This window comes from Remersonia thermophila, chromosome 4, assembly GCF_042764415.1.
Source record: "Remersonia thermophila strain ATCC 22073 chromosome 4, whole genome shotgun sequence".
NCBI lineage: Eukaryota > Fungi > Ascomycota > Sordariomycetes > Sordariales > Chaetomiaceae > Remersonia > Remersonia thermophila.
Genome location: NC_092220.1, coordinates 1,029,677 through 1,045,315, shown reverse-complemented (window position 1 = coordinate 1,045,315; position 15,639 = coordinate 1,029,677). Strand labels below are relative to the sequence as shown.

The 15,639-nt window shown below is 61.7% G+C and overlaps 4 protein-coding genes across 4 annotated transcripts; 3 read left to right on the top strand and 1 right to left on the bottom strand.

Moving 5' to 3' along the window:
- Positions 1-3,307: 3,307 nt before the first annotated feature.
- VTJ83DRAFT_4409 (uncharacterized protein) lies at positions 3,308-5,558 on the top strand (the record flags this gene model as incomplete). Its single annotated transcript, XM_071010895.1, has 3 exons — positions 3,308-3,853; positions 3,936-4,319; positions 4,389-5,558. The coding sequence occupies 3 exons, from the start codon at positions 3,308-3,310 to the stop codon at positions 5,556-5,558; spliced, it is 2,100 nt and encodes a 699-aa protein (XP_070865859.1).
- Positions 5,559-7,242: 1,684 nt separating this feature from the next.
- Positions 7,243-9,320, bottom strand: VTJ83DRAFT_4408 (uncharacterized protein; the record flags this gene model as incomplete). The annotated part of the gene is made up of 2 exons (XM_071010894.1): positions 7,243-9,184; positions 9,286-9,320. The coding sequence occupies 2 exons, from the start codon at positions 9,318-9,320 to the stop codon at positions 7,243-7,245; spliced, it is 1,977 nt and encodes a 658-aa protein (XP_070865858.1).
- Positions 9,321-10,765: 1,445 nt separating this feature from the next.
- VTJ83DRAFT_4407 (uncharacterized protein) lies at positions 10,766-12,014 on the top strand (the record flags this gene model as incomplete). The annotated part of the gene is made up of 2 exons (XM_071010893.1): positions 10,766-11,289; positions 11,354-12,014. 2 exons carry the CDS (start codon positions 10,766-10,768, stop codon positions 12,012-12,014), a joined length of 1,185 nt encoding a protein of 394 aa, XP_070865857.1.
- A 377-nt stretch (positions 12,015-12,391) lies between these two features.
- On the top strand, positions 12,392-15,617 carry VTJ83DRAFT_4406 (uncharacterized protein; the record flags this gene model as incomplete). The annotated part of the gene is made up of 5 exons (XM_071010892.1): positions 12,392-12,433; positions 12,552-13,643; positions 13,718-13,966; positions 14,025-14,205; positions 14,266-15,617. The coding sequence occupies 5 exons, from the start codon at positions 12,392-12,394 to the stop codon at positions 15,615-15,617; spliced, it is 2,916 nt and encodes a 971-aa protein (XP_070865856.1).
- Between the last annotated feature and the right edge of the window lie 22 nt (positions 15,618-15,639).

Below are 15,639 nucleotides of genomic sequence, written 5' to 3'. Positions count from 1 at the left end.
GTAACTAGTTTGCACGCTTCTTGGACCCCTACGTCCCCGTCCACCGGAACCAAGGAAGTAAAAGAGAAAAAAGAAAAAAGAGAAAAATCCCGCATTATCCCCTACCGAAAGCATCGTCCTGCCCATGCAGAGAGAGGGTAGAATGCCGGGGGATTCTATCGAGTTTTTACCGCCTGTTTATCAATAACTACTACATCGCAACCAACAAAAGTATAAAACCCTGGCGACTGCATTTGCGGAGGAACATGTGTTATGAACGCCGGCAGCGCTGCAGCGTCTTTCCTTGGTGGTTGGTCGTGTTGACAGACACCGAGCACTCCTGGGTGCCGTCCAACGCAAGCATCAAGAGGCAAGGCAAGGGAGCAATCGCTTCTTCCCAGATGGCATTTGCATTGGGAAAATGGGGACATGAAACGTTCAGGGCACGTCGCTGGCCTCGCTGCCAGCTCGGCATTCGGGCTCAACCGACCGCAAAGCGTCATCTTCCACCTCTCCAGAGATCAGGCATGACAGGCAGGTCATGTTCATTGCACTCCGGCCCCAGACCAGGCTGACCAAGCAAGGAAAGCCGCCGGAGCACGGCCATGTTCAACCTTTACGTAGCCAGCTATTCCGGGATATGGCGTTTCACTCCTGTCGGTTAGCACGAGCATCCGATGGCGGGTTGACCACTCCCTCTATGTACCGGGCCCCGTTCCGAACTCGGCGGACAGCCCGCCTGCTCGAGGCTGGGCCGTTTGCGATGCGGCAGCGGGCACCTGGGATCTCCGGAACGCCCTTGGTTGTGACGGCCAACCAAAACCAACCTCGTCGGGACTCGGCCGATGATCGTACACCAAGGCGGCGTGAATGCGGGATATTTTTGGCCCTCGCGTCGGCCATCAGTGAGGAAGCCGAGGCGGAGGCGGCGGAAGGATGGACGGTGGGGGGTTGACCGTTACCAGGCGAGAGAGGGAGAGGGTTCGGAACAAGTGCCGGGCAAACGGGATTGACATGGTAGGAATGTGACGGCAAGTCGTTGGAGGGGGCAGCAATGACAAGATTCCGGGTTGAAGCTGCGGAGACTTTACGCGGCGATGTGCAGTGCCGGCGGCAGGGTTGCGTGATCGACCCCAATATGGGCTCGACCGGGCTTCATCACGGCCATCGATGTCATGCGTTTCTCCCAGCCGAGGCAACCCCCAACCGAGATCTACTCAGGTGAGCGGTGCCGGGTGGGAGAGGGTTGACGAAGAAACAAGAGTTGAAACGCCAGCCAGCACAGAGGAGCTCCGTGGTGAAGAGGTGAAGAGGAGCCCGCTGGTCCGAGGCAGAGGGTCCGAGGCGCCGAATGCTTTCCAGAGATGAGTACTGTGTAGTCGAGAAGACCACCGTCCAGGGCCGGAAGTCAACACCATAGGAGGTGACATGGAAAAGCATGGTTTACATACTACTACAAAAGGACTAAGACACCCACGTAAAAAAAAAAAAAAAAAAAAAAAAAAAAAAAAAAAAAACCTTGCTGGTTTCTCTGGCCAACGCGGCGGGCCTTGTTCACTGGATAGCCTTGGTCTTCAAAACGTTGGTAAAAAACAGGCGAAGGCTGGACGACGTCGTCATCGTCGTCGTCGTCGTCGTCGTTGTCGTGAATGTGACGTTGGGTGACGGAGAAGGTTACTGCCGGGCGGGGCGCGCGCACGGGGCTCCTGGGCGTTTCGAGTTGGGTGGCGGGCAGCGAGCTCCTTTTTGGCGGTCTGAGACGGGCCCGCCCTTGACGCGTCCCCAAGAACCGTCAGGGTGCCCCGGGTCACCGCCGACTCCATGAGCCCAGAGGCTTGTCTTTTTTTTTCGCCGTGGAATGTTCGACGAGAGGCAAGGCTCCAAGGTTGGACGCTGTTCCCTGCTAGCACACCAGCACACCGAGCCACTCGGTTACGGCGACGCGTCGAGAGAAAGACAGAAAGATACGGCGAATGTGTGGATGACGGAGTTGGGAAATAAACAGATGAATACGTGTCTGTTTGTTATTCTTTTTTTTAACCTTGTCCATGCCTAGTCTTTGCAGCGACTCGAGAGACGTATACTGTGTATGTAGTAAGTACAGGTAGCCGTCGTCGGGAGTGGGCGGCAGACGTTGGTTGAGGCTCCAGAGACCATCCACAGTATGTAGTAGTACTGTAGTACGTTCGTTAATGAGTTAAATAAACTTGGCGTTCAGCGTGGAAGTGGACTTGCACGAGCCGAGCTGCAGATGGGATGCAAAGTGGAACCCCCGGTCGGCAGCTCCCTTGCTGGGCTCCACTCTTTTTACTTCCCCTGCGTCACCATCTTCCCCACCAGGGGCGTCTCCTTCAACGGTAAGAATCCACCCTTCCAGCCTGAAATTTGCTGGGGTTACTTGCAAGTCGGATGTGGCATGCCTTTTGCCTTCCATGTCTACTATATTATTACATAGGCACGTAGGCTGTATGTAACTTGTCGTGCAAGCGTGCTCTCCGAGGTGCTCAACCAGAAAGAAAGAAAAGAAAAAGCCAATCTCCGAATGCGAAACCTTCCCACGAGGCGATCTCGTGTAACTTTGTTTCAGCCTCCGGATCACTCCGATCCCACGCAGCCCGGACAACGGTGAGCCTGACCCTGGATGCTACAGTACCATGCAACCGGGACGAAAGGCGGCCGGTGGGGCTCTGCTTGCCGCAGCTTTTCAACCTTCAACGCCATAGGGCGCTTGGACCGGGAGGAAGCAAGGGGCCATGGCACACAGACGCTTCTCCTCATCACCCTGTGCATGATGGCACCACGACGTGTCAGCACGCCGTCAGCAGTCACGTTTCCTGGATCGAGAGCGTTCGGATGATCGACCGTCACGCCTTGCTCGGCGCGACTAGTCAGTTTTTTTTTGAGGGGGGGGCTTGTCCTGAGCAAAGCGCCTTGCGAGGCGGGAGTAAGTCTCTCTGTAGTAGTAGTATGGAACAGCGTGACAAGGTGAAGTGGAAGTGCAGGGGGACAGAACCCCACACAGCATGTCACCGTCACCGTGCCAGGGTGCGCTCAGCAAACTCTGTGACGAGTTAGCCCTTGCTTGTTTGGCCTTCCGCTGCCCAATGTATTGTCACCATACCTATGTAGAAGCGTGCCTCCCTCCCCCCCCGTTCCCTTCTTGCTCCCCTCCGCCGACCTCCTTGTCCGCGATTCGGCCCACCCCCCAAAACACCAAACCTCGAGTCTCGACTGCAGGACAGCGACGACGACGCATGACATTCGTTTCCAACACCACATCTCCTCCGTGAGTCGAGGTGTGCGTTGATCGTTCTACCACGTGGGCGCCATGGGGTCGGAGACAGGACAAGAGGGTTACGGAGGGTTGGGGACGAGCCGGCCTGGCACGAGGGATGGGGGCAACGTGGCGGCGGCGGCGGCGGCGGCGGCGGCGGCGGCGCAAAGCAGCAGCAGTTCGGACCCGGACGTTCCCCCACCGCCGCCTCCGAAAGACCTCCCGCCGCTGCCGGCCGAGGCGGCCAAGAGCCTCCCCAAGGCCGTTCTCGCCAGCGCCTCCGAACCGCCCTCGGAACCTCCCAAGAGGCCGCTGCCGCCGACGCCGAGCGTCAAGTCGTCGGCGTCGAGCCTCAAGCCGCCCGCGACGGCCCGAACCCCGCCGATCCGGCCGCAGGAGCCCCTTTCCATGAACCCTCCGACGCGGCCGGCCACCGCCGCCACCCAGACGTCCGGGGTGGTTCCGATACGGCTCGCCACCTCCACCAAGAGGCTCTCCTGGACCACGCTGGCGTCGAGGAGGCAGGTCAAGTACGCGCAGGGCAAGTTCGGCCGCGTTGAGCTGGTCCCGCAGCCGAGCGACGACCCTGACGACCCCCTGGTGAGTGAAGCCGTTCTTCTGTCTGGCTCCGTGCCGGATGCCCCGGGGCGCAAGCCACCAACGAGGCGCTGACGCGGCGCAGAACTGGCCTGCCTGGAGGAAGGAGCTGCACTTTTGGTCCCTCCTCGTCGTCGTCGCCATGACGGGCGTGACCAAGACCATCTTGATGACCGTGAACGCCGAGCTTGCCGAGCTCTACGACCGTCCTTACAAGGACATTGCCGCCTTGACGGGCGTGCCTCTGATTCTCTCCTTTTTCACCGGCTTCCTATGCCTCGCGGCCTCGCGGGTATGCGGCAAGCGCCCGCTGTACCTCGCCTCCTTCTTGCTTGTGTTTATCGGAACCATTTGGAACACCAACGTGGCCAGGAGCTACGCCGAGTGCATGGCCGCTCGCGTGTTCCAGGGCCTGGGCTGGGGCGCCTTCGACACGCTGGTCCTGGGGTCCATCCAGGACACCTACTTTGTAAGCCCAAACGCTTCGCATTCGGGGATCGTGCCAATGATCCGGCCGCTGACGGTTGCAACGCCAAAGGAACACGAGCGGAACGCGCGCGTGGCCATCCACTCCGTCGTCGCCGTGGCCACCACCTGGGGGCCGCCGCTGCTGGGCGGCGTGGCCTCGCAGGGTCCCGGCGGCTTTCAGCTGCAGTTCACGGTGCTCAGCAGCTTCTTCTTCATCGCCATCCCCGCCGTCGCCCTCGGCATCCCGGAAACGACCTTTGACCGCAAGCTCACCTTTGCGCAAACCCCCGCGACGGGCGCCAGCCAGTTCAAGTCCGAGTACCCTCCCAGCCCGCGCCGTCTCCTGTCCGTCGAGACCATCGTGGGCTACCTCGCCAAGCTCAAGCCCTACGGCTACCGCGGCCCTGCCGACCTCGCCATCCTCCTTCAGGCGCCGCGCGCCTTCGTCTCGCCGACCACCGCCCTCCTCGCCGTCCTCTCCCTCCTCCCGACGTCCTCCCTCTGGGGCCTCTCTTCCTCCCTGTCCCTCGCCCTCCGGCCCTTCCCCTTCGCCCTCCGCCCCGGCGTCATCGGCGCCATGTTCCTCGCCCCCTTCCTCTTGGCCACCGCCGTCGTCGCCGCCTCCTCCCTCCTCCCGCACTGGCAGCAGCCCGCCCGCTTCACGCCCAAGTTCCACGCCTCCGTCGTCGCCGCCGGCTCCTTCCTCGCCTTCCTGGGCACCCTCGTGTTCGGGCTGCACCTGACCAACTCGCTGCCGCTCGGCCCGGGCGACGGCGGCGCGCCCGTCGCCCTCCCGGGCCCGGACGAGACGGGCGTCAGCGTGCCCGCGCTGAGCTTCGCGCTGGGGATGCTCGCCGCGGGCGCCGCGCTGCTCGAGTCCACGGCGCCGCCCCTCGTCCGCGCCAGCGCCGCCTACACGGCGGCCAACCTCGCCGCCAACGTGCGCAACACGGCCGACATGGCGGCCGGCGTCGCGTGCTGGCGCGCGCTCTTCGCCGGCGCCTTCGCCATCGCCGTGCCCCGCAGCCACGGCGACGTGCGCGGGTACTGGCAGGCGCTGCTCGCGCTCCGCGGCTTCTGCATCGGCTCGTCCATCTCGCTGGCCATCGTCGGCGCGACGGTGGCGAGCGTGTGGTGGCTGTGGGGCGCCGTCGTCCGGAGGTGGGACGGCTTGGTCATGGGGCAGGTCGACCTGGAGGCGCTCAAGGCCAAGAACGGGAGCTTCTTTGATACGGATTGAAGAGGGGGGTGGGGTGGTGGTGATGGTGTTGTTGAGGGATAGCAAAGTGTGAGAGACAGAAGGAAAGGATATCATTCTTTTTTTTTTCTTCCTTTTCTTTTTTTTTTACTGTATTCCGAGTCTGTTGATCGGCCGGGCTTTTTTCTAGTGCCTAGGTACACCATAATGTCTGAGATGTGGCGGGCAACCAAGGAGGGGGGCGCAAGAAGCATCTGGGAAGATCCAGATTGGTATGTGTGCGAGAGGGAAAGGAAAAGGAAGATGTGGGAGGACTTCTTTCGTTAACGACTTGGCTGATGAGAATGGATACCCCAGGGCAGATGGGAGGGGAAAGAAAAAGGAAGAGTAGGAACTATGATACCCCCTTTCCCCCCCTCAACAATATAAAAACACTCTTTTTTTATGCGGTTTGGTTGATGCCACTTCACCAACTCAGATGCCTGTTCACACCACAACAACAAATCCAAATACAATTGTAGTCTAATTAGACAGACATTGCGCACGCGCTGCCGAGTATTCCAAGGGTTTCGCATGGTTTGCTCAGGAAGGTGGTCGGTCCTGACGAATAACAGCCCACGAAAGGTTTTAAAGGAACTTGATGATCTTCCCGAACCGTGTTTTTTGTCCCTCTTGTACGATCCCGGCATCCCGTTCCGTTCCTCTCTGGTCCCGTCCCGTCCCGTCCCGTTCCGTTTCCCCGTGTTTGGTCTTGATGGAAGACGGGACCCAGGTATCCTCGACAGAGCATACGCTTCATCATGTTTCGAACCTCTCTCGTTCAGCCTGTTTCTTGAAGCTACTATGCAATGCTATTCATCCACTTCCCCCCACCCTCTTTTTTTTTTTTTTTGTTTTTTTTTTAAAAAAAAAGAAGTTGCAGCTTAGGAGCTGACCTAATAAGAAAAGATAAAGTAGGCAAGATGATCTCGGTCCATAGGCAGTTCTACTGTACACTGCGACCCCCCAGCCTGGCGTCAGCGACTCTTCCAGGGCGAAGAAAACGTAGCCGGCAGGTCCCAAGGCGCCGGGCCTGACGATGTTCTCCACGACATTTGGAACTGAGGCGGTTGGCAAAACGGCAACGCAACACCTCACCCAGATGTCCCTCTCAGCATTATTACCTAGTCCAGATAACTAACTACCTTTCAATGACCATGCTCCATCTCCGGAATTCCCGTACAGTACAAAACCACGAACGGTGCCATGCCCTCGGCGAGAGCCGGCACCTATAGTAAAGCCGTTGCCGCCTATGCTCCCTTTTGCTTTTCTGTCTTTATTCTTCTCTTGTCGCTTCCCGTGTGCTGTAGTAACTAGGTACCAGAGAGCATCCACGGCGTTTACGCCAGGTGCACCGTCGTTGTAAAACTCCCAATCATGTTTATTTTCTTGTTTTTTTCTATTTCTTTCCTTTATAATAAACAAATCAGACGAAAAAAAAAAAAGAAATACCTGGTATTCGCAATGGCTAAGGTCCCTTCCTTCAGTGGTATCATCAGCTCCTCCCTTCCTCGCTCCCTTGTACAAATAGAACCCAAAGAATGATGACCCCGTCGCTTGTAAGATTGCCTTCCTATTCGAAAACCATACTCCCAAGGTGCACTTTTACAACAACAACAACAACAACAACAAATTAAATTCAACTGCTCCCATCCCACAACGCTCTTCCTCTCGGAGCCACGGCGCCCTACGCTCCGCGTTCCGTAACGGTCCACCTCCTCTTCGACGCGCTCGTGTCCCTCAGCCGGTCAGCGTCGTCCGGAGGTGTGGTGGGGGCCTGACCCCACAAGCCGCCGGCGCCGACACCGAGCTGGCCGGGGTCAGGCCTTGCTGAGCGCATGGCGGAGGAGGAGTTCATCGATGAGATTCCCAAACCTGGCTCCGTCCGTGTGCCAGCCCCGGTGAGATCCACCTTCTCTAGAGCGCGACCGAGGGTGGCGGCGGTGGATGACGTGTTGGCCGCGCCTGCGGTGGACATCGTCGCGGTAGCAGTAGTGGTAGCCGAGGAGGATGACCTCCCGCCAAACGGGAAGTCGATGAAATCGTCGTCGTCATCGTCGTCCCTATCAGAGCGCGGTGACCAGAGCCCCGTGCTGCCGATGGAAGAGCGGCCCGAGTAGGACGGCCGCGAGCTAATGAAGGACGTTACTCCGCTCCCGATGGTGATGCCTCCAGAGCTGCCGTGGTTGAAGCTGAGGCGCGGGATGGTCGACTCGTTGGATGTCCGAAGGCTGCTCAGGCCGGGACTCGCGGCCGAGCCCCTGGGCCCCAGGCCGTCGTTCCAGGTGAAGCTGTTGATGGACGTGGAAAAGGACGAGTGCCGCCCGCGGATGCCGTTCAGGGGCGCCGACAGATTCGCCGAGCCCGACAGCGTGCCCGAGGCAGACCGCAGGTGCTCGGTGCTGGCGAAGATCTTGAGATCGTAGAGCTCGTGGACCTTGGGCTTGGTGTTCCCCGGCCAGGAAGCGAGCTTTTCTTGGATGCCTGGCTTGCGCACGGCCATGGTCAGGGAGGCCATGGCGACGTCCATGAGCACGGGTTGGTGCGTGATGGCGCCGATCAGGGCGTTGCACCCGGCGCCGTGGGACACGAGAATGACCACGGCCTCGGTCTCAACGTCGTCTTCGTCATCCAGGTCCAGGGGCTCCGGGCGCACCGTCTTGGTGACGGGCAGGGTGGGCACGTCGGCGGTAGAGTACCAATCGACGAGGCTCTGCACGCCAGCTCGGAACCGCTTGTGCATGGCCGCCCACTCCTCGGGGTAGGTCCCGCCATCGCCCCAGTTCAGGCCGCTCCGGTTCGAGTGCCACTGGTAGTCGACGGCGACGCAGGCATCCCGGGCGTGCGAGACGTACCCTGGGGGGATCGTATTGTTGTTGCTGATGGCGTAGTGGGGTACGGGCGCCACGTAGCCGGTCGGGGTTGGCTGGGCGGATGCATCCGAGGACGAGGTCACAGACGCTCGAAAATTGGGAGGCGGCGACCTGGAGCCCTCGCAGGAGACGGGGCTCCAGAGATGGCCCTGAAGGTTGGCTGGATTGTTGGAGGGGATATCGGGGTAATGGGTGTAGTCCTCGCGGCGCAGCAGGTCGGCGGTGGCGCTGGCGAGCATCATGACGGATTCGGGGGGCGGGGTGATGAGCTCAAAGTAGCTCGGGTTGAGCCACTCGCCGAGGAAGGCGTCCAAGCGCAGAACCGACTTGCAGATTCTTCCCGGGGCCGCGGCCGGAGGCACATCCGTGACGAGAGTGGGCTTCGGCCAGCCGTTGGAAGCGGACGGCGGTGTCTGCGGAGCGGTGGCTGGGCCGGTGGCATGGGCGATGGAGGAGACAAACGGGGTCGAGTCGCGGGCGAGGCCGGCGCTGATGGCGATGGACGTTTGGATGCATCGGAGGAACGGCGAGCTGTGGAGCACGACCTGGTATTTCTTGCGCTTGCGTTTCGCAGATGGGTCCGGGTTGCGGCCTGCGGCGAGCTCGTCTTCGCGGATTCGGTCGCGGAGGATGGAGGCTATCCTGACGCCGAGGCTCTGCGCTTGCTGCCAGCCGCTGTAGGTCAGAGGAGGGTCGTAGGGGGTCGGGGATGAGAGATGCCACTGCTTGTCGGCGGCGTCGAGCCGTAAGCCGTGCCTGGGAACGCCGTCAGCAGCAGGCCACGCCAGCTTGCACAGGACGAAGGCGAGCGAAGCATGTGATGATTCGGATGGGGTGCGGGGCCGACGACAACGTACCGGACGACAAAGAGGTAGGCGGGAGGCAATCCCATGGCGTCCGTGAGCTCTCGGCGGGAGGATTATGGCAAGAAGTGTTGCTGATGTAACGTTGGTGCTTGGGGGCGGCTGTTGAGCGGTCAAGACGATGACGGGAGGAAGAGCGGTTCGAAAAAAGGAGAGCGTCCGGGGTGGATGGAGGATGCAAGACAGAAAGGAAAAAAAAAGAAAGAAGAGAACAAAAGGCAGAAACAATGATTCAATCCGACACCCAACGCTCAGACTGCAGTGTCCAATGCCCCGGTTTGTCCTAACCACGAAAACCACGAAAACCACGGAATTGGGGGTGGGAGAGGAAAAGACGATGACGATGTTTGCGGGCTGGTTGGAGGAGACGGGGGCAGTTTTTGTTGCTGGACCCGGCGCCCAGAACCCATGCCCACATGCAAAAGATGGGATGCTTCAGCGATGACAGCGTGCGGCGCGGGGGATGAACGCGGGGAATTGGCAGCTGATGCCGCAGACGCAGCGGCTTCTGGACGAGGGGGGGGGGGCGGTTGCAGCTTGGCATGGGTTCGTTGTGGATGCATTTTTGCTCTCCGGGGGCATGGGCTCCACTCCCCTGGGATCACTCGACATTTGCACGTGGGGATCAAGGTTCTTTCTTGCCATGCCGCCCTTCTTCCAACCGCTGAGGAGGCGGGCAGGACGGGGAAGACCTGGCCAGCAGCATGATGGATGACCGCCAAACCCTGGGGTTTTTGTGCCGAAACGGAGCATGCTCGCGTAACCCTCTCCATGACATCCGTCCGGTCTCTGACAGCAGCCCATCCCGGCGCTTTGCAATCTCCAAGGACGGGACCGTCGTAGGGCGGGCCCGCTTCCGGCCCGGGCCATCAGACGAGATGCGGCCCAAATCGGTCCAGGATGACGGCAGGATGACGCGCTGATGACAGAGCTTCGACGGCGGGAGGAACGGCTTGTCCCTGGCAGTGAGTGTCCCATAGCCAAGTTTCCTCCAGCTTTTCCGCAGCAGGTGGCCCCGATGGCGGTGGATACGAGGCGATGTCGGAAAGGCAGATGGGGTTCCTTTATTGGACTATGTCAGTCATTTCAAGCATGACAAAGCTTTTGACTGACTTGGTGCCGGCAATGCCTCCCTGTGTAACTCACCAACGTAGTACGCAGTACACAGTGCTCAGCAGTTACACAGTACGGGACGGGTGGCGCACACGGCAACGATGCGCCGTCAACCCTATCCCTAGCCCCCAAGACCCGCCACCGGCGAACGGCCCCCTGGGCGCCCCGGACATGGGACCTTGAGAACCTGCCTCATCGAACTCAGTGAACCAATCTCGATCAAATCCTACATCCGCATCACGCCGTCTTCGCATCGCATCGAGGTTGGCTCCCCCTTCCCATCGAGTTTGGGACAGGCCCACGGGTGGCCTCGTCCACGAGTGACACCTCTGCAGCATTCTCGCCCGCCTGAGGATCCGCCATGAGGCTCTCAGGCCTCTTTGCCCTCCCGGCCCTGCTGGCCGCGACGCTCGCCGCCGCCGAGCACACGAGCAACTGGGCCGTGCTGGTGTGCACCTCGCGCTTCTGGTTCAACTACCGTCACCTTGCCAACGTTCTGTCCATCTACCGAACCGTCAAGCGCCTGGGCATCCCCGACTCGCAGATCATCTTGATGCTGCCCGACGACATGGCCTGCAACCCGCGCAACGCCTTCCCCGGCACCGTCTACTCCAATGCCGACCGCGCCGTCGATCTGTACGGCGACAACATCGAGGTCGACTACCGCGGCTACGAGGTGACGGTAGAGAACTTCATCCGCCTGCTCACCGACCGCGTCGGCGACGAGATGCCGCGCAGCAAGCGCCTGCTGACCGACGAGCGGAGCAACATCCTGGTGTACATGACGGGTCACGGCGGCAACGAGTTTCTCAAGTTTCAGGACGCCGAAGAGATTGGCGCCTTTGACCTGGCCGACGCCTTCGAGCAGATGTGGGAGAAGAAGAGGTGGGTCCTCCCCTCGGGGCCGCACGCGCCCTTGGTTTGCCTCCCTGTTCTGACAGCCACGCAGGTACCACGAGATCCTCTTCATGATCGACACATGCCAAGCAAACACCATGTACAGCAAGCTCTACTCGCCCAACATCGTCGCCACCGGCTCCTCCGAGCTGGACCAGTCCTCTTACTCGCACCACGCCGACAACGACATCGGCGTCGCCGTGATCGACCGCTACACCTACTACAACCTCGAGTTCCTCGAGACCGAGGTGCGCGACACGAGCAGCAAGAAGACCCTCGGCGACCTCTTTGACAGCTACTCGTACGAAAAGATCCACTCCAACGCCGGCGTCCGCTACGATCTGTTCCGCGGCGGCGCCGAGGCCGCTCGGAAGCGCCTCGTCACCGACTTTTTCGGCAACGTCCAAAACGTCGAGGTGGACGGCGCCAGGAACTCGACCGCCCTCGAGGAGGAGCTGCTGTCGCTGAGCCGGACCATCGCCGCCCTGCACAAGAAGGCCGACGAGGAGGAGGCGGCCGCCGAGGCCGAGAGGAGGGCCAAGGGGGCGAAGCAGACGCCGGCCGGGCCAGGCTCGAAAGGGGCCGCGGGGCCGTTTGTGAAGCCCTTGACGGAGGAGAACTGGCTCACCAAGAAGCTGTTGGGAGCCGCCGCGGTCGCGGGCTGTACATTACTGTGGGGCCTGGGTTCGTTTTTGGAGGGGTCTGGGAAGTAGAATATTACACAGCAGGGATACCCATTGACATTTCGGCGTTTCGTTCATTATAGTATGCAGTGATTGGCGGGTGGCCTTGTTCGCTGATGGTTCGCATCCGACGCGGCCACGATCGACCAGACGCTCTATTGCGACGGACCGGGGTTAGGGTTCAGCGAAGCTATTATAGTATGGCAAACCTTGGTCGGTTGCTCCGTGCTGCACTACAAGGTCTCTCTCTCTCTTTGGATGCATCCCATCCTCGCTCCAACGTTGTGAACGGAGCGCAAGGAACGGGATTGAGGAATGCGCACTGCCCCGAAAAGAAAGATGGGTAGAATTCGAGCCTCGTATACCCCTCTCATTCCGTTTCCATCGTTCCATACAGGCTCGTTACCATGAACGAAGCAATGCCTCCTGCGAAGCCGCGCAAGCAAAAGGTGGGTTGCCCATAGGATTTGTTTTCCCTGTGCAAATTGCATGATGCTGCACCCAACCGCCATCAGGCCCATGGAGTCCCATGTCCCATCCGGAACAACGCTCACAGCCGCTTCCCAGTTCCTCCCCCTCCGCGAAATCACCATCAACTCCCGGCCCCTCATCAAACGGGCCATCCAGTTCTCGTGCGACGGTGACCTGGTCGTCACGGCCGACGACTCGGTCCACGTCTTCGTGCCCGAGTTCCCCGACCTCTCCCAGCGCAGGGAGAAGCTCAAGGCGCTCATCCAGGCCCAGCAGGATGGCCGACCCGTCGAGAGCATCCTCGCGGGCGAGGACGACTCGTCGGACGAGGAGGACGCCGAGGGCATGCCCAAAAAGTACACCTACCAGCCGCTGAGGGCCCAGTACTCGGAGGGCGGGAAGCACATCCCCGTCTCGTTTCCTCCTCTCGACCCGCGCGTGAACCGCGAGCTGTTCGCGGCCCAGAGGCTCCCCTTCCCGTACGAGGGCTTCGTCCACGCCGACGGCAGCGCCGCCTCCGCCGCCGCCGCCGCCTTTTCCCCCTCCCCTGGCTCCTCCGCCTCCGAATACGACGACGACTCGTTCGGCTCCGACGACGACTACTCCTCGGACCGCTCCTCGGCGTCCGACGCCACCGTCCCCGGCCTGGGCCCCCACCGCCCGCGCGGCGCCGGCTACGGCCCCATCACCGGCACGGGAAGCAGCATGAACCACGTCGTCGCCGTCGGGTGGTCGCCGTCGGGGCTGGGCGTGAACCGCCGGCCCGTCCTGGGCGTGCTGACCGGCGCCGGCACGCTGGCCGTGTTCGGCGACGGCGGCGGCTCGACGCGGATCCTGCCGAGGGCCAACCAGGGGATGCTGCAGCGCCGGGAGCTGAACGCGTGGATCGTCCTGTGGGGGGTCGGCGAGAGGCTCGTGCTGCCGGGCCAGCAGACCGAGGTCAGCGAGTACCTGAGGGCGTTCGCGTGGGCGGCCGAGGTGGGGCCCGGCCAGGCGCTGCTGGCGACGGCGAACGATGTGAAGGAGGTGGCGGTCGTGAGCGTGCAGTGCGTTCATGATGCGCTGGCGAGCCGGCCTCCGGGTGCGGCATCATCGGAGGAAGCGGAGGAGGGCATGGGGGAGGAGGCGGTTTGGCTGGTGAGAGAGGTCGCGAGGTTCAAGGCGGAAGGGCCGCATAAGCCGTCAAATGTGAGTGTCTTTTCCTTTGCCTTGCTTTGGATCGGGCTGCGAACGTTGCCTCCTGACATGAGCGTCTGCTTCAGCCTCTCGACCCCGATTGGGTCCCCCACGGAACCTCGTTCGGTTTGAGATGGAGCCCGTGGCTGGAGACGGCCGACTCCCGCACCTGCGTCCTCTCCTACATCGACCGCAACTACGTTGGCTTCAGGAGGATCACGATCCGGAACCCCTGGGTGAAAGGGGAAGCGCCCAATCTTGAGGTCGAAGACCGCGACATGTATGGCATCTGCCTCCACCTTTCGACCGACGCCTTCGTGGAGTTTGAGGATGCGGTAGGTGGACGCTGCGCGACCCAAGGACCCTTGCTCGGCCGCACGCTAACACGGCCAGATCTGGACCCATGGCGATACCATGTCATGCCGAGGCCTGATCTCCACCGGATTCAGCCTCCGTCCCTTTGAGGTTGCCCTTCGCGGGGGGCCAATGGCCGCGCCGGGGCCGCATAAGGTGTGGGATTGCCGGACGGCCTACCGCGATGACGGTAGCGACGCGTCTCAGAACCCCATCTGCGGTAGGAGAAGCCGGTGATGTCTGTATCGACCCGGAGCTTTGCCATGGCTAACTTTGCCAGACCTCATCATCCACCCTCCGGATCTCTCCAACCCAACGCCGGTCCCTCTCTACACGCTCGTCCGCATGACGGCCACCTCCACGACGCAGGACTGGTACGAAACAAACGTCCCTGCGCCGGACGATCTTGACGCGGACCCTCGGCCGCAATGGGTGCGCACCATCGCTCAGAAGCTCGACGTTCGGATCCCCGCCGATATGCATCTCACCCGTAACTACGATGACGATAGCTTCTCCGAGGGATCTGGCTCGGACTCGGATGATGAAGACGACGAAGAAGGCGGCCACGATGGCGATGTGGACGACGACGACGACGACGACGAGGAGGAGGAGGAGGACGGGGACGACGATGAGGACCTGGACATGGAAGACGATGCCGAGGGCCACCAGGGAACCCGCATCTACAGCAAAGGCGGCGAGGCCACCGTCCATGAGATGCCCGAGATCCACCCGCACCGCTTCCGCATCCACGGCCTCACGCTCTCCCCCGGCGGCGGCGTGGTGGCGGCCCTCGTCAGCAGCCACAGCACCCAGCACCCCGAGCGCGGCGGATGGCACACGGTCAAGTCGAGCGTGCTCTTCGGCCACAGGTCGCGCCGGCTGCGGCGGCTACGCGAGGTGGCCGCGCAGCTCGAGCAGTGGAAAGCGGCCTACGGCGGCGGCGGCGGCGGCAGCACCATCCCCATCCACCCGGACCTTTTGGAGCAGATGCTTGCCGACAACGCTCACGACGCGAGCGGCGCGGGCATGATCCGCAGCCCGCAGTACGCCCGCCTCACCACCGAGGCGAAGCTCTTTGAGAACCTCTACGGAGACGGTCCGGAAGTGCCGGGGTTGCATTACTTCGCCGCTCCTCCTCCTTCTTCTCCTCCTTCCTTTACAACCACCACCACCACCGCCGCCGCCGCCGCCGCCGCCGCCGCCGCCCCTATCAACATCGTCAACACCAACACCACCCACCACCCCGACTCCAACACCGGCCCGTCGACGCACGCCGGCCGCTCTCTGGCCCTCCGCCACCTCTTCGCCCCGGCCCTGGCGGCCCAAACCTGCGACTTGTGCTCCCTGCCGCTCGACCAGCGGCATGGCGCCCTCAGCGGGTGTCGCAACGGGCACTTCTTCGGAACCTGCGCCACGTCGGGGCTCGCCGTGCAAACCCCCGGCGCGACGCGCAGGTGCGGCGCTTGCGGACGCCGCACGCTCCGCGCGGACGCGCTGCTGGCGAGGATCCCGCCCGCTTCGGACGGAGGAGGAGGAGGAGGAGGAGGAGGGGACGCCGTGAAGAGGGAGGATGTGGTGAGGCTGCTGGGCAGCGGGGTTTGCGGGAGCTGCGGGGGAAAGTTTTTGACTTGATCGGCGAGTTCAGAGCTGGCGA